Genomic DNA, 23,827 nt, shown 5'->3' with positions numbered 1-23,827 from the left:
ATGCAAGTCAGTTGCCAAGCGTCTGAATCACGTGACCCTGGGGGTGCTCCGGCCGCCGTAAGTGCGGAAAATGGACACAAGTCCTTTTTTTTCAGGGCTGTTTTAACTTTCAGCGGCCATTTGACGAACTGTTGTAAGTCGAGGACTAGCATTAACTTCCAATTTTTCTTCAGGGCGGTAGAATAAAAATTCTAAAAACACGCTCACATTTTTCTAAACTGAGTTGGGGACCTGAGAAATGAGCTGGTACTGAAGCAGCCTCCAAGGAGTCCTTGACTGACAGCCATTCGTTTAGTGACCGTTCGAAGGTAGAACGGTTACTAAATGGTGAAGAAAGTGACTTACAACCAGACCTCACACACTCCCAGATCCCCTTGGTCAGGTGACCTTTTTCCTCCTTCCTCTTTCTCTCCTCTCTCTCTCTTTTTTCTTTATTTCTCCCTCCCTCTCTTCTTCCTTTGTCTTTCCTCCTTCCTACCTTTTTCTCTCCTCCCCTCCTTCCCTTCTTCATTACTCCCTCCCTTTCTCCTTCCTTTCTCCCTCCCTCTCTCATTTCTTCCTTTCTTTCTCTCCTCCCTTCCTTCTTCCCTTCTTCATTCCTCCCTCCCTCCCTTTCTCCTTCCCTCTCTCATTTCTTCCTTTCTTCCTCCTTTCTCTCTCTCTCCCTTCCTTCTTCCCTTCTTCATTACCCTCTCCCTTTCTCCTTCCTTTCTCCCTCCATCTCTCATTTCTTCCTTTCTTCCTTTCTCTTTCTCTCCTCCCTTCCTTCTTCCCTTCTTCATTCCTCCCTCCCTTTCTCCTTCCTTTCCCCCTCCTTCCCTCCCTCATTTCCTTCTGTCCTCCTTCCTACCTTTTTCTCTCCCCCTTCCTTTCTTCTTCCTTTCTCCCTCCCTCTCTCATTTCTTCCTTTCTTCCTCCTTTCTCTTTCTCTCCTCCCTTCCTTCTTCCCTTCTTCATTCCTCCCTCCCCCCTTTCTCCTTCCTTTCTCCCCTCTCTCATTTCCTTCCTTTCTTCCTCCTTTCTCTTTCTCTCCTCCCTCCCTTTCTCCTTCCTTTCCCCCTCCCTCCCTCCCTCATTTCCTTCCTTCCTCCTCCTTTTTCCTCCGAGAAGCAACCCAGGCAGCTGAATGGCCCGATCCCCTTTCCCAATCTTATCCCAGTCCCCGCTTGACCGGTGGTGACCGCCTGGCACCCCAAGACTGAAAACCCGCAGCTACGATACAGGGGCTGCCCAACCCACGTCCAGATGCTGCCTTCCTTTGGAAAAAGAAAGAAAGAATGAATGCAAGGCCTGGACTAACCGAATCACATCTCCTCCCGGGGGAAAATGCCCTGCCCTGAGCAAGAACCGTAGACAAAAAGATATTTGCAGCCTCCTGGCTCCCTGGTTCAGTCGAGAAAGGCTGACTGTAAGCTAACCTGGGCTAATGAATTAATTAACGGCCCTGCCTGGGCAGTGACAGGACAGGGACAAAGGCGGGTGGCGGGGAGAAGCTATCGCTCCTCCAGCCGAAACAAGCTCCGGTTTGCACCGCGCTGAGCCACCGAAGGGAGATGGCCTGGGACCCGAACACCCGAAGCCCCCTCTGTCCATTTGGGGGGTCGCCTTCCATCCTGCTATGTTACTCCAGCACTGCCTGGAGCCAGCTAATTCAGGTGAGGAAGAGGAGGGGGGTGGGAGGAAGATTTGGGAGGGGGGGAGAAGGGATTGGGATGGGAGACTGGGGAGAAATGGATGGGTGGGTCCCTGAGTGGAGAGACCCTCATCCGGGATCGGCCAAGGATCAGGGGTGGATCTAAAAACAGAAAATAATATTTGTAGCTCAGGAATGAACGGCAGGGTCCTTGGTGATCTCTTGAGGTTTGGGGGTTTTCTTGCAGGCGTTTCGTAACCGAACTAGGGAACGTCATCAGTGCTGGAAGGGGTGGAGGTGGTGGTCGGTCCCTCTTTTACATACAGTAGCTTGGCCTGCCAGTGTTGGCCAAGGTGTGGCTTTCTCCTTGGTAGTACTTTGATTAGGGTATTGCTCTCTGATTGACTGTTGTCTGGTGCTGGACAGGATGTGCTGTGATCTGATTGTTTCTTTCTTACTTTTTTTCTGGTCTCTTTTCGAACGGTGTGTAAATGTGGTTGATCTCTATGTGTCTGTTGATTGCTGAAACTACCAGGCTCAGAAAGCAGCAAGGACTCCACAGTTCTTCTCCTCCTCCTCCTCCTCCTCCTCTCTACAAATTTCCCTCCCTTCTAGCAGTGATGACATTACCTAGTTAGGTCATGAAACGTCTGCAAGAAAGCCACCAAGTCCAGTGTTCCCCAAGGACCCCTAAATCCAAGAATATTGTTGTGCCAAATTCTCTGGAGTCCTAATCTAACAGCAAAGAAGCTCAGGGCAGGATTGTCAAATCTAGGTTGCAGAGATCTGGATGACCACTAGATGCCAGCAGAGAATTGGGGAGGGATGGAGATCTTTTGCCCGCCACCTACTGGTCATCACATTTTGTCAACTCAGATCTGATATTCAAAGAAGCTAGTGGTGCCATTCTTGTTTTTTAATGTTTTTGTTGTTTGAGTCTCAGTGGTTTCATCTGATTATCTTTTATTTTTTTGATAGGGTGACACCAAGAGTTGATTGAAAGATGAGGCAGGTTATATAAATGTTTTAAATAAATAAAATTAGCAATGAGATGAACTAGGCTGCAGCTTAAGACTCCCTAAATACAAGTAGCCCTCGACTTACAATGATTCATTTAATCACTTAAATGAACTTTTGAAGTTACAACAGTACTGAAAAAAGGGACTTATGACTGTTTTTCACACTTACGACTGTTCCAGCTTCCCCATGGTCATGTGATCAAAATTCAGAAGCTTGGCAACTGACCCATATTTATGACGGTCGCAGTGTCTCGCGGTTACGTCATCCCCTTTTGTGACCTTCTGACTAGCAAAGTCAACAGGGAAGCCAAATTCACTTAACGACCTGTGACTCACTTAACAACTGCAGGGATTCACTTAGCAACTGATTCATTGAACATCGGTGGCAAGAAAGGTTGCCAAACGGGGCAAAATTCACTTAACAACTGTCTCATTTAGACTCAATTGTGGTTGTAAGTCGAGGACTACCTGTATTTAGTTTTGCATTGCAAAAATCTGAATTTTTCCATCAGTCTGAAATCCAATCAACCAGTTTTAACAGTGGTCCGTCATAAAAGAAATTCACTGGTCGGGGGTTTTATTTGAACTAAGTTTACCCAAGAATTTTGCAAACAAAAGGGAAAATTCCTAAGAAACAACGAAAGGTATTTAATTGAGTATCCGATAAGTTGCAGGAAGTCTCCAAGAAAAATGTACTTTAAATCTTTAAAAGAGAGAGAGAGATTTTCAGGAAATTCTGGATGGTTTAGACTTTCAGCACTGTGGCTCTGGGGCCTGAATATTTATTTAATTTAAGGTTTGCAAGGGGCCCCATGAACCCAAGGGAATTATTTTTATCCCTCTGTTGTTTCATCAGCAATTTCTATTCCAGATTTAAAATACAGAGAAAAAAACTCACTAACTATATTTATTCTCCTCTGTTTGCAAATGTTTCAGAATCTCTGGTCTTATATTTTAGAAAGACTTTAAGAGTCAACAAAAATAAAATAGAAACAGAAAAAAGAATTAGGAGAAGACGAGATCAGGAAAAGAGCAAAATTAGGAGAGCGGAAGAGATAAAAAAATAAAGAAAAAAATAGAAAAAGAATAATGTCTGACTTATTTCTGTACTGTGCAAATGAAAAGCACATGAAACCTCTTGCTGTAAAATTAGAGGAATATTCTGTAATACAGAATATTCTTAGAATCATAAATGGTTCTAATTGTCAGATCCCACAATTAAAATTTTGTTTCTTCCAAGCAAAAAGTAGAAATTCTAGTCCTCAAGCCACAGTTCTTATCCTAAAACCGAGATTAATTCCACTGAAAATAAGTTTATTTTGGAGAAAATATGTATAATGGGCTTCAGAGCAAGGAAGTAAGGTTTTCCTGGGAATAAGGGGCTCTGAATTTTACCGCTAAGAAAACAGATCTAGGTTGTAATCAGATTGGGGTAGACAGTTAAGTTGTAATTCAGGTAGTCCTCATCTTATGACCACAACTTTTAATCTAAAAAAGAATTAGGGGCCAGAATTTCTATTGCTAAACAGGATGAGTCACACCTGATTTTTTATGCCACGGATGTTAAGCGAATCGCAGAAGTTCACCAAATTATGCAGTTGATGAACAAATCCAGCATTGACTTGTTGGAAGCTGGCTTGACTTGATCAGTCCTCACACTTACAAACATCACAACATATCCACGCAAACGTGATTTTTAAAGGTTACCGGAATATATTTACAACCATTGCAGCATTCTGGGATTTGCGATGTTCCCAGCTGGCTCCAGACAAGCAGAATCAATGTGGGAAGCAGGATTCATTTAATGACCATGTGATTCACTTAACAACTGCAGGAATTCGCCAATCAACCGTTGGCCAAAAAAGTAAAAAATAAATAAAAATAAATAAAAATCAGGCACAACTCATTGAATGACCGCCTGGCTTTTGGAAAGGGACGTTCTAGTGTGGTAAGTGTTGTGTCATTAAGTGGCTCCATTGTGCATGCAATTTTGCATGGTAGGAGGGGGGGTGTCTGCGTTTGTGTTTGTGTGTTAGACACCACAATCTAGCATTCTAGTCCTTTTTTTTTTAGTGGCGATAAATTTACGCAACGCCGCATCTCAACAAAGGCCAGATTACATCCTGAAATTGGAGACGGATCGACAAGGAACACAATGCCCTGGAAATAAATCATAAACAGAGCGTTCCAGGCAGACAGCAAGCTTTGTGTATGTGTGCAGGAGTGTGTCGAAGGGTTGTGTGTTCTCTTTCCCCTATGAATTTTGCACACAGTTCAGTGTGACTATTCCACCCTCCGTCACTCCCTTTTGTGGCGAAAGGGATTAGGAGGAAAAGATATAAAGGGTTTTTTTAAAGATCAATTAAACACAGGTGGTTCTCGACTTACAACAGTTCATTTAGTGACAGGTTCAAAGTTACAGCGGCACTGAAAAATGTGAGTGATGATCATTCTTCACACTTAAAATTACGCTTAAAATTAGTTTTCAAATAGCTGCATCACGAGACTTTTGCAATTAAGAAAAGTCAAAGTTGGCTAAGAATTGCCAACTTATTCTTTCCCACAAGGCTCTGGGTCTGTTATGGCTGCTTAAGCCAAGATGGCGGCCAATTCCCAGAATCCCCTCTGCCTTCAACCTCCTTTCTTTCACCTCTTTCATGTTTCCCTAGGCGACCACCGAGCCACCGAAAAAGAAACCGGATCCCGTCACATCGGAAACTGTGGTGATTTGGGGTTTGCGACTTTGGCAAGTGGTTGGAATTTTTGCCATTTTTGTGCTGAGTGTTAGTAAGTGCCGTTCCTTTTTTCTTTTTTTTTTAATTTCCACCCTCTCGAGTACTGGTTTTATCGGGGATCAAAAATGTAAAAATGGTAGCGGAGAATTGTCATTGTACAGTTGTGTCTGCCTTGCTACAAGAGTCATAAGCGTGAAAAGAGGTCCGAAGTCACTTTTTTCAGTGTCGTCGCAACTTTGAGTGGCCCCTGAAGGAATGGTCGTAAGTCGAGGACTACCTGTCGTTGAAATAATATAAATTCTTACCAGTTCCTCTCTTCTCTTTCTCGCTTTCTCTTCCTTAGGGATGTTGCAATGGTCATAAGTGTGAAAAATGGTCCTAAGCAGGGGTGGGATGCAAATATGTTTACTACCGGTTCTGTGGGTGTTGCTAGGTGGGAGTGGCCATGTGACTGGCTGGGCATGGCTTGTTGTTGTTGTTGTTGTTGTTGTTGTTGTTGTTCTTCTTCTTCTTCTTCTTCTTCTTCTTCTTCTTCTTCTTCTTCTTCTTCTTCTTCTTCTTCTTCTTCTTCTTCTTCTTCTTCTTCTTCTCTCTTCCTCCTCCTTCTCCTCCTCCTCCTTCCTCCTCCTCCTCCTCATTTCTTCTTCTTTCTTCTTCTATTCCTCCTCCTCCTCCTCCTCCTCCTAGCCCTGATAATGTTACCTAAAAAAATCTGTGAAAAATAATCTAGTTCAGAGCACCAAACACCCCATAGTCCACCACTACTACTACTACTACTACTACTTCTTCTTCTTCTTCTTCTTCTTCTTCTTCTTCTTCTTCTTCTTCTTCTTCTTCTTCTTCTTCTTCTTCTTCTTCTTCTTCTTCTTCTCCTTCTCCTTCTCCTTCTCCTTCTTCTCCTTCTTCTCCTTCCCAATGATCAGCTGTTCCAATGATCAGCTGGGCTGGGATCCCCCTCCCTGTCTTACTCCTACACCCAGGAGGACTCCCTGAGGCGCAGAAGGCAAAAAATGGAGTGGGTTGGAGGGCGCAGCCCCACCCCTGCATGTCCCTTTGCCTCCTGGGCCTCGGGGAGGCCTCCTGGGTGAAGCAGTAAGATAGCGAGGGGGATCCCAGCCCAGCTGATCATTGGAACAGCTGATCATTGGGAGGAAGAAAAAAAAATACCGGTTTGGCCAAGCCGGTAGCTGTTTATTTTTACTACCAGTCTGGCCAAACAGTAGCATTCTTCACTACCGGTTCGCTTGAACTGGGCCGAACCAGTAGAATACCAGCACTGGCCTTAAGTTACCTTTTTTCAGTGCCACTGTAACTTTCAACAGTCGTTAAATGAATTGTGGAGAAGACAATGAGGATCCAACAGGTGGTTAGGAAGGACTTAGAGGAAGGGCACATGCTAGGGGTCCAACTCTTGAAGAGGGAGGATGACCCCGGTGGATCCCTTCTCTAGGCTGTCCAAGGGTTGGAGGAGACCCAACCACGGAAGCTTGGTAGACGGAGATCTAACATAAGTTGGGATCTCTTGTTGGCAAAAGCTATGAAGCAACGGGAAAGATTGTTTCTTGAGGTCCATCTTTAGTTGAGATAGTCAAGTCTTCCAATCCTGGGCCAAGTTGGACCAGAAGATTCCCAAGATCTTAGCATTCAATGTTTCTAGATCTTGGACTAGCCTGTAAAAGTCCTCAGCTTACAGCAGTTTGTTTAGTGTCCATTCAAGGTTACAATGGCAATAAAAAAAAAAAAGCGACTTAGGACTATTTTTCACACTTACAACCGCTGCAGCATCCCCAGGGTCATGGGCTCAAAATTCAGAAGATTGGCAACTGACTCATACTTATGACGGTCACAGTGTCCCGAGGTCACGTAATCCCCTTTTGCGACCTTCTGACAAGCAAAGTCAACGGGGAAGCCGGATTCGCTTAACAACCGTGTTCCTAACTTAAAAACTGCAGCAATTCACTTAACAACGGTGGCAAGAAAGCTCATGAAAACTCACTTAACAAAGGTCTGGTTCAGTGACAGAAATATGGGGCTCAGTTGTGGTCGTAAGTCGAGGATTACCTGTACATTCCGGTTGCCAAGCCTCTGATTTCTGATCAGGAATGTTGCAACAGTTATAAGTGTGAAAAACGGTCACATAATTCACAGTTTTCAATGCCGCTGTAACTTTGTACAGTAGCTGAACAAACAGTTATAAGTCAAGGACTGTGCAAAGCCAACCGTGCGCTGTCAGGAGCTGCCTCCATAGCTCTTCAGGTTGAACTGCTGCCTGGAGCAGAGAATCTGGATGGGGTTTTTAAGAGTCATAATGAATGGCGGCACGGTTGACAGGACTCGAACTCGCTTCTATCCCCGGGAATTAAGCAAATGGCCACTGTTCCACCGCACGCCCCATTGATTCCACCTGGCGCGGGCTGTTTTCCAGGTCTGCAGGCTTCCTGCTGGCATTGGAAGAAAAAAGCTGGGGAGAAAATGTTCTCAGACAGGGAAGGAAATATTTGCACCATTAAATAAGCATCATCGCGGGAAACGCGGCCAGAATTTTCCCGTGGCTGACAGTGAAAACAGACCCACCGAAAAAACTGCCAGAAAGAGAAAACAAGCTTTTTAAGGAGTCTACTTTTTATATATATATATATATATATATATTTTAGGCAGATTTAATTTCACGAGCATGGCGCAGGGAATGTGCTCCGAGCACGCCGGACGGCAGAGTTACTCAAAATGTTCTGACCTTGCCAATTGGCGCGTGAATTGTCTGGCTCCCTGTGTCCTATTTGACTTTCCCAGCGAATCTTTCTCGGCAACGCATCGAAAGGGCTTTGCGATCTTAAGGGAGAACAAGAGTCAGGCCGAGCACTGAGGACTGTGAGTCGAGGTTCCCTAGACGGGGGGGGGAGTCCTCAACTTACAGCCATTCCTTTAGCAACCATGCCAAGTTAGGGTGAAGGAACTTTTAAATTTAATTTAGCTTAAATTAGCTTAAATATTTTTTTTAAATTTAATATGCTGTCCATCTAATTATGAAGTGAGTTAGGGCCACTTACACCGTCATAAATCACGGTATAAGTAGTCCTCAACTTATAACGTTTTCCTTCCTTCCATTCTTCTCCTTTCTTTTTCTCTCTTCTTCTTCCTTATTTCTTTCTCTTCCTTCCTTCCTTCCTTCCTTCTTTCTTCTCCTTGTCTCGTCTCTTTTTCCTTTTTTCCCTCTGTTCCTGCTTCCTTTTTTCTTCCTTTTTTCTTTTTCCTTCCTTCCTTTCTTCTTCTTCTTCCTTTTTTCTTTCTGTCTTTTCCCTTCCCCTTCTCTCCTATCCTCCCTGCCTCCTTTCTCTTCTCCCTCTTTCCCCCTCTCTCCTTCTTTCATTTCATTTTTATTTCCCACTTCTTCTCCATTCTACAAATTCATATTTTTCCTTGCTTTTCAGCATTCAATTACAATTTTTAAAAATTTAACCCAGTGGTCTTTCCTTCGGGGGAGCCCCAAATGTGTGTGTGTGTGGGGCCCATTCTCCCATGGCGGGAGGTGGGGGGAAGATCCCCTGGCTAAGCCTCTCCTTTCTTTCTCTCAAGCCAATTCCCTCCCTTCTTTCCTCTCCATTTTCAGTCATCACCCTCTGCTGCATCTTCAAATGTCGCATCCCGAGGACCAAGAAGGAGATTGAGGCCCGCTACGCCAGGAGGCAGGCGGCCAAGATGTATGCAGACAAACTGGACAGTGTGCCCCCCCTCAACGAACTGACGGAGATCCCAGGAGGTGAGGAACCCCGTTTTTCCTCTGGGGTTGTTGGAGAGGAAGGCGGAAATTTGGGGCATCAGGTAGACAGAGGCCTCAACTTACGACCACAAGGGGGAGCAGAATTTTTATTGCTAAGCAAGTGAATGAGGGCGCTTGGTCATTAAGCAAATCCAGCTGGGCCCGTAGACTTGTCAGAAATGCGGCGATTTGTTTAACAACCATGGCATAAAGGTTGTCAAACTAGGTGGAACTCGCTTAACAACTGTCTTGCTTAGCAGTGGGACATTCTATCCTCGGTTGTGGTCGTAAGTCAAGGATGACTTGTACTGAAAGGAACTGCAGCCAGCTGTGTTCCTAACGCCCCCCCCATTAAAAGGCTGAGTGACACATCTGTCTGTTGCAATGGCCAGACTCACAGGTGACCTGCAGGTGTTCACTGGCTCAAGGAAGTGACCAGAACTATTGGTAGTTTTCCTTCCTTCCTTCCTTCCTTCCTTCCTTCCTTCCATCCTTCCTTCCTTCCTTCCATCCTTCCTTCCTTCCTTCCATCCTTCTCTTTCATGGTCCTTCCTCCCTTTCTCTCTCTCTTCTTCCTCCCTCTCTCCCTCCCTCCTTTTGCCCTCTCTCCTCTCTTCCTCCCTCCCTCCCTTCCTTCCTTCCTTCCATCCTTCTCTTTCATGGACCTTCCTCCCTTTCTCTCTCTCTCCTTCCTCCCTCTCGCCCTCTCTCCTTCCGCCCTCTCTCCTCCCTCCCTCCCTCCCTTCCTTCCTCCCTTCCATCCTTCCTTCCATCCTTCTCTTTCATGGTCCTTCCTCCCTCCCTCCCTTCCATCCTTCCATCCTTCCATCGTTCCTTCTCTTTCATTGTCCTTCCTCTCTCTCTCTCCTTCCGCCCTCTCTCCTCTATCCCTCCCTCCCTCCCTCCCACCCTCCCTTCCATCCTTCCTTCCTTCCTTCTTTCCTTCCTTCCTTCCATCCTTCTCTTTCATGGACCTTCCTCCCTTTCTCTCTCTCCTCCCTCCCTCCCTCCCTCCCTCCCTTCCTTCCTTCCTCCTTCCATCCTTCCTTCCATCCTTCTCTTTCATGGTCCTTCCTCCCTTTCTCTCCTTCCTCCCTCCCTCCCTCCCTCCCGTCCATCCTTCCTTCCTTCCATCCTTCTCTTTCATGGACCTTCCTCCCTTTCTCTCCTTCCTCCCTCTCGCCCTCTCTCCTTCCGCCCTCTCTCCTCTATCCCTCCCACCCTCCCTTCCATCCTTCCTTCCTTCCTTCTTTTCATGGTCCTTCCTCCCTTTCTCTCTCTCCTTCCTCCCTCTCTCCTCCCTCCCTTCCTTCCTTCCTTCCTTCCTTCCATCCTTCCTTCCATCCTTCTCTTTCTTTTTTTTAAACAAATTTTATTGATTTTACAATTAAAAACAAATCAACAACACATACACAAATAGAAGAGCGAAAAAAAAGAAAAGAAAGAGAAAAAGGAAAAGGAAAAAGAAAGGAGAAAAAAAGAAAAAGAAAGGAAAAACGAACACTTAAAAACATTCTCATTTTCAACAGTTTGTAAGATCTTTTCTCTTCTTGACTTATGCCATATACGCACCTGTCATCCATACATATGTTTATATATCACTCATATAGATTTGTCCTCCTCTTTTTTACCTTACGATATAACGCCTATCTTTGATCTAACCATTTATACCAGCAATTCCAATTGTTAAAATACATTGAAGAATCTTTATTTTTTTAAGGCTAGAGTTAGTTTGCCCATTTCTGCGCACTCTGAGATTTTTTGGATGATCATCTGCTCTGTAGGTATGTGGGGTAGTTTCCAACATTGCGCAAACGCTAGTCTGGCCGCTGTTAATATGTGTATTGTTACGTACTTCACTTTTTTAGGTAGCTGTTTATCGAAAATCCCTAACAGGAAGGACTCTGGTTTATACTCAGTCTGTTCTTTTGTTGTATCTTCTAGCCATTTTCTAATTCTCTGCCAGAATTTTTGGGTTCCTTTACAAGACCACCACATATGAAAAAAGGTTCCATCTTTTCTTTTACATTTCCAACATTTCGGGCTCGAGTTGGGGCGCATCTTCGCTAATCCCGAGGGAGGGAGGTGCCGTCTGTAAAACATTTTATAAGCGTTTTCTTTACATGCTGCCGATCTGGTGATCTTATTGTTTCTACTCCAGATCTTTTCCCATTCTATTAATGTGATACTCCGTCCTACGTTCCTACTCCAGGCTATCATATTCCCTTTACCTGTCTCTTCTTCTAACTCTACTTCTAATAGATAGTGGTAATATTTAGTTATATTTTTCTTGTCTGATCCAAGTAAAATTTTGTCTAGTTGCTGGAGTTTATTGTTAATTCCGAATTCTTTTCTATCCTGTTTGTATCTACTGTGAATTTGGAGATATACCCACTGATCTATTTTAAATCCCTGCTCTTGCAATTCTTGTCGCGTTTTCAAATTTCCTTCTGCATCCAATAAATCTTTATATTTCATCATTTTGGTATAATGTCCAGATTGTTTGGATGAATCATCGCCTCCATTGTCGATAACCAAATCGGTACTTTTAGATAGTGTTTTTTCCGTATTCTTTTCCAATTGGTTAATAGTGAATCTCTAATTAAATGTCTGATTGACTTTCCCTACCTCCCATAAAAAAGGCACGCCACCCTCTTTGCAAATCGTGGCCTTCTAACAACAGCGTTCTTTTATTGATTAAATTCACCCAATTTTTTAACCAAACTAGAGAGGCTGCCTTATAATATAATTCCCAATTTGGAATTGCCAATCCTCCCCTGCTCTTCAAATCCTGCAATGCTTTTAAATTTATTCTAGATGTTTTTGCTTGCCAAATAAATTTAACAGTTATTTTGTTAACTTCTTCAAAACACTTTCTGTGTAGTTTGATTGGAATCGTCTGAAATAAGTATAAACATTTTGGTAGGATATTCATTTTGAAAGAAGCAATCCTGCGCAATAGTGAAAGTTGCAGCCTACCCCATGATTCTAGATCTTTCTTTACTTGTTGCAACGATTTGTCCTAATTATTCTCTTTAAGTGTCTTACAATGTGGTGTTAGCCATATTCCTAAATATTTAACTTTCTTTGTTACCTGTATTCCCATGACTTCTTCTAAATCTTTTTTCTGTTCTTCTGTTAAATTTTTAGTCATTAGTTTTGTTTTCTTCCTATTAATTTTAAGTCCTGCTACCGCATCCTTCTCTTTCATGGTCCTTCCTCCCTTTCTCTCTCCTCCCTCCCTCCCTTCCTTCCATCCTTCCTTCCATCCTTCTCTTTCATGGTCCTTCCTCCCTTTCTCTCCTTCCTCCCTCTCTCCCTCTCTCCTCCCTCTCTCCCTTCCTTCCATCCTTCCTTCCATCCTTCTCTTTCATGGTCCTTCCTCCCTTTCTCTCTCTCCCTCCCTTCCTTTCATCCTTCCTTCCTCACTTCTTTTCATCCTTCCTTCCTTCCTTCCTTCCATCCTTCTCTTTCATGGTCCTTCCTCCTTTCTCTCCTTCCTCCCTCTCTCCCTCTCTCCTCCCTCCTCCCTCCCTCCTTCCTTCCTTCCATCCTTCTCTTTCATGGTCCTTCCTCCCTTTCTCTCTCTCCTTCCTCCCTCTCTCCTCTCTCTCCCATTCACCATTCCTCCCTCTTTCTTTGAACCTTTCTCTCCTTTTTTCTCCCTCCCTCCCTTCTTCCCTTCCCTCCCTTTCAGTCCTTTCTTCCTCCCTCCCTCTCTCCTTTTCCCCTCCTCTCCTTTTTCCCTCCCTCCCTTCCTTCCCTGTCCTTCATTCTCCTGCTTCTCTGCCTCTTCCAGGCTCCACCGAAAGCCTCCCGACTCTTTCGGGGCAGCTGGAAGCGCGACCCATCGCCTCCCTGCCGGCCGTCCAGGAGGAAGAGGAAGTCGCAGGCGATGGCCACTAGAGGGCGACCGCCGCCCGCTTTCCGTCCTCCTCTTCAGCGCTGTTCTTCGTTCAGGGTCTCTCTTGCTGTTTCTTTCCTCCGGCCGCGTCGCTTCTCCCCAACTTTCGCCCCGAAAGCCCCACCTGCCGCCTCCGACTCTTCCTGCAACCCGACCCGCTCCCAACAGGCCGCTTCCTCAACTTCTTGCCGTCGAAACCCTCAGGGACCTGCAGTTATTTAGTTATAAGGAACACGGTCGTTAAACGAATCCGGCTTTCCCCCGACTTGGCTCTTCGGCAAAAAAAAAAAAGAGGGAATCACGTGACTCCCGGGACACTGCGACCGTCCTAAGTACGAGCCAGTTGCCAAGCCTCCGAATTCTCATCACGTGATCGCAGGGATGCTGCAACAGCCTCATAAGTGTGAAGAAAAAAAATCATTTTTTCTCAGTGCTGTTGCAAATTAGAACCACTGCTAAACCAATGGTCGTAAGTCAAGGACTACCTTAAACCTGAAGCTCATCAACTGGTCGTAGGTTGAGGACTGCTTGCATCGTTCCTGCGGCTTTGTGAGGGTGGGGTCCCAAAAAATCAGATTTCAAGCAACTTCTCCTTGCCTTTTAGTTTAGTTTCATGGAGGAAGCAGAAATCAGCAGCAGGTGCTCAAAATATTCCAAATTTTCACATTTATTAAAAAGTGTGCAGTCCATTGTACTGTTGGGGGCTGCCATTTTGACTTTTTTGACCAGCCCTGAGTGAAATGCTCTCTCTCTCTCTCTCTCTCTCTCACACACACACACACACACACACACACACACACACACACACCCTCTGCCTTCTGGGTGACTTCCGCCTAGACTCCCATAATCCTTTGCGGTGCCTCAGGCTGCCTGCACAAACAATTCTGCTTGATTTACATAAATCTGCATGTATGCCCACCAAAAATCCTCTTCCAAGATCGTGGAAGGAGGCTGAAGATTGTAGGGGTGGAGAAAAAAAATTCCTTCCTCCCCAAAATGTTGGTTTGTTTATTTTTTATTTTTTAAGTTGTAGTTTGTTTACTGCAAAATTAAATCCTCTGGTAAGGGGAATTGGATCAAAAATGCAGTTAACATCGAATAAAAAGGCCTAATTTCAGCCAGATTTAATAATAATAATAAAAAAACCCTGCTGGTGTTTGCAAAAGCTTGATCACCATCAGAAAGATGCAGATGTGCGAAGGCTCAGCTGCAAAGCTGGCCAATGTTGGTTTGTGTTGGAAACGCAGTTAACACAGATGGAGGTGAAGAAAGGGGAATTGGGAATGAAACAGGAAAGAAAACAGGAAAGAAAATTAGGCATTAAAAGCTTCCGTCTTTTTATCCGCCAATTGATTTTGGGAGAGATGGAAACTTTAAGAAAGCCAAAATCGAGGGTTGGCATGAGCCAACAGATCTCTGGATCCCTCTACATCCCGAAATTAAGGAGGGCTTTTGGGTGATTTGCTTAATTAGCAAATTAAATAAAGCCAAAGAGATACAGGACGCTGAGCAATGCAAGAATGGAAAATTTAGTTTTGTGCCGGTTAAATTCTGCTTTGGATAAAGGAAATACAGGCAGTGCTTGATTTACAACAATTCGTTTAGTGACCGTTTGATGTTACAATAGCACTGAAAAAGGTGACATGTTTTTTCACACTTAACGACAGCATCCCCATGGTCATATGATAAAAAGACGCTTGATAACTGACCCTTATTTGCGATGGTCACAGTGCTCCCGGGGTCACGTGATCCACTTTTGCGACCTTCTGACAAGCAAAGTCCACGGGGAAGTCAGATTCGCTTAACAACCATGTGACTGACTTAACAACTGCAGGGATTCACTTAACAGCTGTGGCAAGGAAGTTTGTAAAATGCGGCAAAACTCACTTAACAACTGTCTTGCTTAGCAATGGAAATTTTGGGCTCAGTTGTGGCTGTGAGTTGAGGACTAAGCGCAGAGAGGTTGGATCTGCAAAGACAAGAAAAACAAATGAATATTAAAAGGATGCATGAAATGGAAAATAAGTCTGGTTTGGAACCGGAGGGCATTGCCTACAAGGAGGTCAAAAAAGTCAAGATGGCGTCAGCAGCCAAGCAATCCATAGGCTCCTCTCTGATCTACATTAGCAAAATAGCGGCATTCTTAGAAAAAGTATTTAGTCATTATGGTTGTAAATCATGACAAGAATATTTTCCGGCCTGTTTTACGGCGGTCGTTAAGTGAAACTCCTTGTTTCCTGTGGGGCAGCTTTACCTACAAATAGACACCAATGTTAGGTGCTTGGTAATCGGCTTAGCTTTCAGGCCAGCATACAGTCGATCATGTACCACATTTTTTATTAATTTTTATTCATTTTTTCATTATTTATTTTTTCTATTTATTTATTTTTTATTTATTTTTCCTTTTTAAAAAATAAACAGAATGCATCGATGTGCTTAACTACTACCGTATTCACTTAATGACCATTGCCAAAAATGTCATAAAATTGTATTTGCTGGGTCACGGAATGCCTCGACTTATGACTCAAAATGGAAATCCCAGACTCCATTACGGTCATAAGTTGAGGATCGAGTTTGCTTAGCCAGTTAGCCCTGAATTTGAAACGAGCAACCATCCCCATCCTTGGTTCAGCTAGAAAAAAAATGCATTATTTATTATGAATCTATTGCAAATTATTAATCTTATTACAACATTAATATTTAATAAAATAATTTTTAATGGGGAAATGGATATTACTTATTAAACATCAGTGACTAGCAAAACTGTTAAGTGGCAAAAAGGGAGAGAAAAGGAAGGAGGAGAGGGAGAGAGAGAGAAGGGAAGAACTGGTAAGAATTTACATTATTTCAACCACAAGTAGTCCTTCACTTACGACTATTTGTTTAGTGGTTGCTCGAAGTTACGATGGCACTGAAAAAAAGCGAGATATGAACATTTTTCACACTTAACAACTGTTACAGCATCCCTGTGGTCACAAGATCAGAATGATCAGACGCCGTGTCAACTGACTCGTACTTATGACGGCTGCAGAGGACATGTGATCCTTTTTTGCAAGCTTCTGATATGAAAGACAATGGGGAAGCCTGATTCACTTAGCGACTGTGTGACTAAGTTAACAATAGCAGTGATTCACCTAACAACTATGGCAAGAAATGTCGTAAAATGGAGCAAAATTCACTTGACAGCTGTCTCACTTAGCAACGGAAAGTTTAAGAGTCATCAGCTTGGAGTCATCACAACGCAAGTGGCATAAAAGCAGCATTGGCAAGAAATAATTGAGACACAGGAAGTCCTTGACTTACGACTGGAATTGAACCTGGTATTGCGGTCATTGCGGTTGTATATCGAGTCATGTTGTGACCAGATTTGAAGCAGTTCTTGAGTGCTTTGGTTATTAAGCGAATCTATTTTTCCGGCCTGGCCATCTTAAATTGTTTTAGAAAGGTCATAAGTTACTCAGAGGAAATCCATCTGTGAAACAGTTGCTAAGCCACTGGTCGTAAAATGAGGACTACCTAGGAAGACCATTATGACAGACCTGGGTTTGGTACAGCCCAGATAATCCTTTATCATGGATATTTATTTTATTTATTGGGTTTTTACACCGTCCCTCTGCCCTACAAAGGGTTCCTTTAATGAGCGGGGGGTTGGACTAGATGATCTCAAGGGACATTTCAATTTGAGAATTAGAAATCAGAAGTCCTCTGCTATGGGACTCTGGTCATTAAAAGCTCCTTCAAAACTTTGGAGGGGTTTGAAAGAAGAGTCCGAACGGTCTTGAGGATGGCTGAAGTGATGTTCCCGCGTTGCGGGGGTGGACTAGATGATGTTTGGGGGTCCCTCCCAACTTGGCAATTCTCTGCTCCGCTCAGTCTCTTGCTAGAGAACGGCTCGCCGGTTCAGGCTGCCTCTCAGAATTTATAACTCCACCTCACGTGTGGCAGGAAACAAGCTGTTTTCAGTTCCCCTTGCCAACAAATCTTGGTTTGGGTCCAACAAGAAGCGACGTGGCGTTCCAGACAAACATCTGGCAAGCTTGTAATTAAGAGACAGAAAAACATCTCCAGGTGATGAAATACAGAAAGCCAGAATATCTTATAAAACATGTCCTGGAGGGAGGCAGCAAGTTTTGCAAAAATGGGGGAACGGGAGTTTTAAACCACCCATTGCCTTTCCTGGGTCCCCCGATTTGCAGGTGAGCCCCTAAAAGAGACATGATATACCTTAAAATCTTCAGTGAAATTTTGGGGGAGATAGGTTTCATCCTAATGCAACTCTGTTTTCCAGCAGGCTAGCCTTTAAATTGGTGTTTCTGAAAAGTTGGCAGCTTTAAGAGGTGTGGACTTCAACTCCCAGAATTCCTCAGCCAGCATCATGGCTGAAGAATCCTGGGAATTGAAGTTCATGCATGCTTACTGGGGAATTCAGGGAGTCGAAATTCATGCATCATGGCTGAGGGATTCTGGGAGTTGAAGTTCACGCATCGTGGCTGAGGGATTCTGGGAGTTGAAGTCCATGCATCACGGCTGAGGGATTCTGGGAGTTGAAGTCCATGCATCATGGCTGAGGGATTCTGGGAGTTGAAGTTCAAGCATCATGGCTGAGGGATTCTCGGAGCCGTTCAAGCATCATGGCTGAGGGATTCTCGGAGTTAAAGTTCACGCATCGTGGCTGAGGAATCCTGGAAGTTGAAGTTCACGAATCTTGGCTGAGGGATTCTGGGAGTTGAAGTCCATACATCATGGCTGAGGGATTCTGGGAGTTGAAGTCCATACATCGTGGCTGAGGGATTCTGGGAGTTGAAGTCCATACATAATGGCTGAGGGATTCTGGGAGTTGTAGTCCATGCATCTTGGCTGAGGGATTCTGGGAGTTGAAGTCCATGCCTCATGGCTGAGGGATTCTGGGAATTGAAGTCCACACCTTTTTAAAAATTGGCAAACTAAAAAACACCATAGTACAGGATCAAAACATGATGAGTTTATAAAAGAAAAACCCTATTATAAAATCTTCATCTCTTAAACCTATCGGATTAATAAAAAATGAAAGTTTAATCACATAATCTAAAGTTGAATGAATTACAGTGTTAATCAATCTTCCAGGCAGGTTAAATAAACTTTCTGTACATTTTATTTTAGCTGATCGATATACAGCAAGCAGAACGAAAGAGCAAGATACGTTGCCCAATCATATTTTATCCAGAATCCATCTTGGTGCCACAAATGTTATAGTTGAGCGATTTTGTTTTGATTGTGCATACCTACACGTGGAGTCCTCGACTTATGACCGTAACCGAGCCCAAAATTTCTGCTGCTGTAGGTGAGGCAGTAGTTATGTGAATTTCACCCCATTTTATGACCTTTCTTACCAGAGTTGTTAAGTAAACCACTGCAGCTGGTGCCCGTAATATGGTTGTTAAGTTAACCAGGCTTTTCCCATTGACTTTGCTCGTAAAAAGGTCGTAAAAAGGGATCACACCCACAATGCAACCGTCGTAAATACAAGTCGGTTGCCAAGCACCTGACTTCTCATCACCTGACCATGGGGAGACTGCAATGGTTGTTAAGTGTGAAAAACGGTCATAAGTCACTATTTTCAGTCACGGGGTAACTTTGAACAATCACTAAATGAACTGTTGTAAATTGTGGACTACTTATATAATAATAACTATGCCACGGGTTTGCCTTTTTTTTTTAAAAAAAAGATCTTCCTTTGGTCTTCTTCTTCTTGGTTGCACAAAATAAAAATATGGAACCTAAATTTCCAAAAATAAAATAAGAACCAAATACAAAGATATTTTATTTGGGCATTCAAATACATAGGAAGTCCTTGACTTATGACCATAACTGAGTCCCAGATATCCATTGCTAAGGGAGATGCTCCTTAAGTGAGTTTTGCCCTATTTTATGAGTTTTCTTGACACAGTTGTTAAGCAAATCCCTGTTGTTAAGTGAATCATGTGGTGCTTAAGTGAATCCGGCTTCACCCCGGGGATCTTCCATGTCAAAAGGATGCAAAGCGTGATGAGAAGGAAATACAACTGTCATACATCCATGCCAGTTGCCAAGTGCCCAAATTTTGATCATGTGACTGTAGGGAATGCTGCAGTGGTCATAAGTATGAAACATAAGTAAAAACATAAGTCACTTTTTTCGGACTTTCCTTCTCTGCTTCAGTTGTTTTCCATCCAGATTTGCTCCAGTTAATCTAAGAGCAAATAATCTTTTTCTTCCTTCCTTCTTTTCTTCCTTCTTCTATCAGTCCTCCTCTTCCTTCTTATCTTCCTTCCTCCTTCCTTCTTCTATCCTTGCTTCTTCCTTCTTATCTTCCTTCCTTCCTTTCCTTCTTTCTTCTATCCTTGCTTCTCATCTTCCTTCCATCTTTCTTTCTCATCTTCCTTCCTTCCTTCCTTCCTTCCTTCCTTCCTTCTATCCATCCTTCCTTCCTTCTTCTATCCATCCTTCCATCCTTCCTTCCTTCCTTCCTTCTTCTCATTCTATTTTTACCTTCTCTCTTTTTATTTCATATTTCTGCTACCATAGTAGAGACCTTTGATCATTCATTTAGTGACCATTCAAAGTTACAACGGCCCTGAAAATGGTGACTTGCAATCAATTTTCCCACTTACAACTATGGCAGTATGCCCGCAATTATGTGATCAAAATTCGATGCTGGGCAACTGTCTCGTATTTATGACGGTTGCAGTGTCCGGGGTCACATGATCCGCTTTTAAAGACCTTTGACAAGCAAAGCCCATGGGGGGAGTTGGACTTATTTAACAACTGCATGATTCACTTAACAACTGCAGTGATGGACTTAATAACCATGGCAAAGCTAGCTCATGAAATCAGGTGCAGCGTGGGAAATTCTTGTCCCGATTTGGTCATAAATCAAGGATGGCCTATATGACATTCATACAGTAATCAGTTAGAATAAACATTACAAATGAAGAAAATCTACAGCTATCAATTAAATTTATCCCCATGAAAGGATCTTTCGTGGCTCCTGGTGCTTTTTTAAATATTTCTGCTAGCAGAGGCTTTTTAAAATAATCTCTATTTAATGTACGGATGACATTTATATAGCCATGGGTAATCCATTAGAATAAATATTGTGAGTATAAGTGAAATATGGCTATTGGCTAAATGTATCTTTACGGAAGGATGTCTTATAACTCCCTGCAGTAAAGTTAATTTTTTTGCCAAAACAGTTTTTTGCACATTTAATTGGCAAATGAATCTGATCTTCAGAAAATGTTTTTAAAGAGAGTTTTGCAATCCCCAGATTAACAGCCAGCTAAAAATTAAGTGATTTCCTCCCTGCCACATTACCTGGTCCAATTTATAGGCAGTAGATACAGGGAGTCCTCGACTTACGACCATCACTAAGCCCAAAACTTCTGTTATTAAGCGATACCGTTGTTAAATGAATTTTGCCCCATTTTACGACCTTTCTTCTCAAGCTGTTAAGTGAATTGCTCCGGTTATTAAGTTAGTAACACGGTTGTTAAGTGAATATGGGATTTGAGCTGGCTTTTCAGAAGGTCGCAAAAGGGGATCATGTAACCCCATGAGACACTGTGACCGTCATAAATACGAGTCAGGTGCCAAGTGTCTGAATTTTGATCACATGACCAAGGGGGAGATGCTGCAACGATCGTAAGTGTGAAAAAGGGTCATAAGTCAGTTTTTTCGGTGCCGTTGTAGCTTTGGTCACTAAATCGATGGTTGTAAGTTGAGGTTAACTGTATTTTATTAGTTTATTTTATTCAATTTCTATCACCACCCAGCTTAATCAAGTGAATTAGGAACTTTTTGCGCAAAATGAAAAAAAAAAACCAAGGAAACATTTAACGTAAACTGTGAGGCTCATTTTTTTCTTGCAACATCTCATGACCCAAGTAGGGAACATCATCAGTGCTAGAAGGGAGTGGGAGATTGTGGAAAGGAGGAGGACTCTGCAGTCCTTGGTGCTCTCTGAGCTGGGTGGTTTTCTAGCAGACGTTTCATGACCCAACTAGGGTACATCATTAGTGCTAGAAGGGCGGGGGGATTGTAGACATTTCATGAGCCCCACTTCCTTCTAGCACTGATGATGTTACCCAGTTGGGTCATGAAACGTCTGCAAGAAAACCACCCAGCCCAGAAAGCACCAGGGATCCCATTCTTGTTATTAATGGCATGTTTTGTTTCTATCTTCTCCCCTCTCTTTCTCTTTCCTTTTCTCCCCTCCCGTCCCAGGTCTGAGCGAAGTGAAGGCAGAGGAAGAAGAAGAACAAGAAGAAGAAGTGCCCACCGTATCGGGCAAAGTGGATGCCCAGAAGAAGAAAGAAAAATCGAAAGAGGGAAAGAAAGAAAAGAAGAAACAGCAAGAGGAAAAAGAAGAAAAGGAAACACCTGAGAAGGACGGGAAAGAGGGAACGAAGCAAAAGCAATGCAAGAAAGAAGGGAATGAGACAAAATCAGAGAAGAGGAAGAAAGAAAAAGTAGAAAAGAATAGCGGCAAAGAGGAACGCAGAGGCAATTCCAGGGCACGCACAAAAACAGCTGGAAATCTTAAACATTCATCCCGGAAAAAGTGAGCGAAGATGAGAGAAAATTGCAAAAAAAAACAAACTGGGAGTTTGCATCGCTTTGGACTCATTTTAAAAAATAAAAAAAATCCTGATCGATAAAAATAAATCTTAACCTTGAGACTAGAAACTTGAACAAGGACCTTGAAATCAGTGTTGGCAATCTCTTTTGTCCTATTGCACACACACACAAAAAAAGGAATAATTGTGAACTCAATTAAGAATATTTAGGGAAAGAAGGATTGCTGTTTTTAGCAACTGTCCAGTGCAATAATCTAATCCTTAAAAATCCTAATTGTTTTGGAAAAAAGTAATATATGGGGGAAATAAACGTTATCCCGATGATATGTCCAAGCACACGCTTGCATGCAAACACTAGGAAAAGTTGCACTTAGCGGGACCCAGCAGGTAGCAAATAAAAATAAATTCAGATACTTTTTTTTCCAGTGGATTTTGGAAACATCTGCTCAAAAGGCAGATGGTTAATGAGGGTTAATAATGTATAATTATGCTTTGAAGTCCTAATTTGCTCAAGATCATTAGGATGGTCCAGTTTATTGCAACGCTCAGAAAATCAAATCCTTTCTACAGAAAGAATGCCTCTAGGTACGTACAGAAGGCCGTTTAGCATTTTAGCATCTGAAGCAAGATGGGTTATCTGTGCTCCAAGCAATGGTTTCAAAGGAAAGTTTTCATTTGGGGGGGCGGGAATTATTAAAGTTTATAACATAAGGTCAAATACATATAAAAATTGAGAAAGTTAGAGAGAAGAAGAAAAAGGGAGAAAGAAGTCAAAAAGAAAGAAAAAAAATTGGAAGTGATTTCTGATTTTTTTTTTTCCAGTGCAAAAACACGCAAAAAAAAAATATTACAGCCTCAATTTTTGGCTTTACATTTCTTTGATAAACTAATAAAAGAAATGTCATAATTTATTTCAAGCTATAAAATCTAGAACAGCGAAATTATTCTAAGCATCAAAACCTAAAATCAGATTTTTTTTTTCAGATTCAAATACAGGCAGTCCTAAACTTACAACAGTTAATTTAATTAATGACCATTTGAAGTTACAATGGCACTGAAAAAAAAAGAGACATAGGACCATGTTTCACACTTATGACCATTGCAGCATTCCCATGCGGTCAGAATTCAGACACTTGGAAACAGACTCAGATTTATGACTGTTGCAGTGTTCCGGGGTCCTGGGAACAAGGGGTTGGACTAGATGACCTGTAAGACCCCTTCTGAGATCTGCTTCTTTGGTCTTTTTAAAGCTCAACACCTTGAATTTAGACCTTTCCTTTCTGTGATTTTTTTTTTTTTTTTGGTGCAATATTGAGTTCACTTTGGTCTATGTTTAAATTGATTTATTTTGTGGTCTATGTTTAAATTGATTTATTTTGTTGTACTTTGATTGCTTTCCAATTATTACTTTTTTAAAGAAACATCCATAAATTGACTTTCTCCCGTTGTCCGTATTTTTTTCTATTTCTTACAAATATCTTCCCCTCCTTCTCTCTTGTTACTCAATACAACATATTTCTAGGCTTAATATTTTTTTAATGTCCCTTTTCTGAATTACAGGTGCATTATGAAAAAAAATGGGCAAATTTTGAATTTGCAGAGTTTATTAATGAATCAGAGGATCCAGTAGAGGCCTATCCATTCTGAACAGAAGGGAACTTTCCAGATTTCTCGCTACCTGTATATTTAATTTAGAAAACTTAATGCCCTATTCCGGAAAGAAACTTCTCCGTTCCCCTGGAGACGAGAACCATTTTAAAATATAATTTTCTTGACTTGACGATGAATAGGCATGTTGTTTGTCCCTGGGAAAATTGTGTGTGGGATCATCTAAGATCGCATTTTGGAGGCCTGCACGCCGAGATAAACAGGTGTTGCGTCACTCATCAGTGGGTGCCAAAATCATCTTGAGTTGTACCACTCAGCAACCTCTGTGGTGATCAAAGGCACAATTAAGCTCTTGGCTGGATTCGCACCTAGTGCTTGAAGGGCAGAAGGGGAAAAAAAGGACGGCTCGATTTGAAGACGAGACCCTACATCTTTAGTGAAGGGGATGGCAGAGAATCACTCATAGTGCTCATCTTAACGACCAAAACAGAGCCCAAAAATTATGTTGCTAAGCGAGACATATTTTAAGCCAGCTTTTCCCCATTTTAAGATGTTCCTTGTTAACTGAATCCGTGCA

General features: G+C 42.7%; 1 protein-coding gene across 2 annotated transcripts; it reads left to right on the top strand.

Moving 5' to 3' along the window:
- Window positions 1-1,334: 1,334 nt before the first annotated feature.
- On the top strand, window positions 1,335-23,016 carry TMIE (transmembrane inner ear). Of its 2 annotated transcripts, none has more exons than XM_087915858.1 (4): window positions 1,335-1,655; window positions 5,322-5,439; window positions 8,995-9,144; window positions 21,290-23,016. In XM_087915858.1, exons 1-4 carry the CDS (start codon window positions 1,554-1,556, stop codon window positions 21,628-21,630), a joined length of 711 nt encoding a protein of 236 aa, XP_087771984.1. In that variant the 5' UTR covers window positions 1,335-1,553; the 3' UTR covers window positions 21,631-23,016. The 2 variants fall into 2 exon arrangements, with proteins under 2 accessions (XP_087771984.1, XP_087771985.1); XM_087915859.1 differs by lacking the exon at window positions 21,290-23,016 and adding an exon at window positions 12,944-13,245.
- The last annotated feature ends 811 nt before the right edge of the window (window positions 23,017-23,827 follow it).

Source organism: Pseudonaja textilis, chromosome Z, assembly GCF_049901715.1.
Source record: "Pseudonaja textilis isolate UNSWEBS1 chromosome Z, rPseTex1.2, whole genome shotgun sequence".
Classification (NCBI taxonomy): Eukaryota; Metazoa; Chordata; class Lepidosauria; order Squamata; family Elapidae; genus Pseudonaja; species Pseudonaja textilis.
Note: the sequence above shows the minus strand (reverse complement) of the source record. Positions and strands in the feature narration are given on the sequence as shown.

What these genes read in the sequence shown, in the direction of transcription:
- TMIE (XM_087915858.1), top strand. Translation starts at nt 1,554, where the DNA reads ATGGCCTGGGACCCGAACACCCGAAGCCCCCTCTGTCCATTTGGGGGG. An exon ending in CCTGGAGCCAGCTAATTCAG is followed by an intron (nt 1,656 to 5,321) that starts GTGAGGAAGAGG and finishes ATGTTTCCCTAG; the next exon opens with GCGACCACCGAGCCACCGAA. An exon ending in ACTGACGGAGATCCCAGGAG is followed by an intron (nt 9,145 to 21,289) that starts GTGAGGAACCCC and finishes CTCCCGTCCCAG; the next exon opens with GTCTGAGCGAAGTGAAGGCA.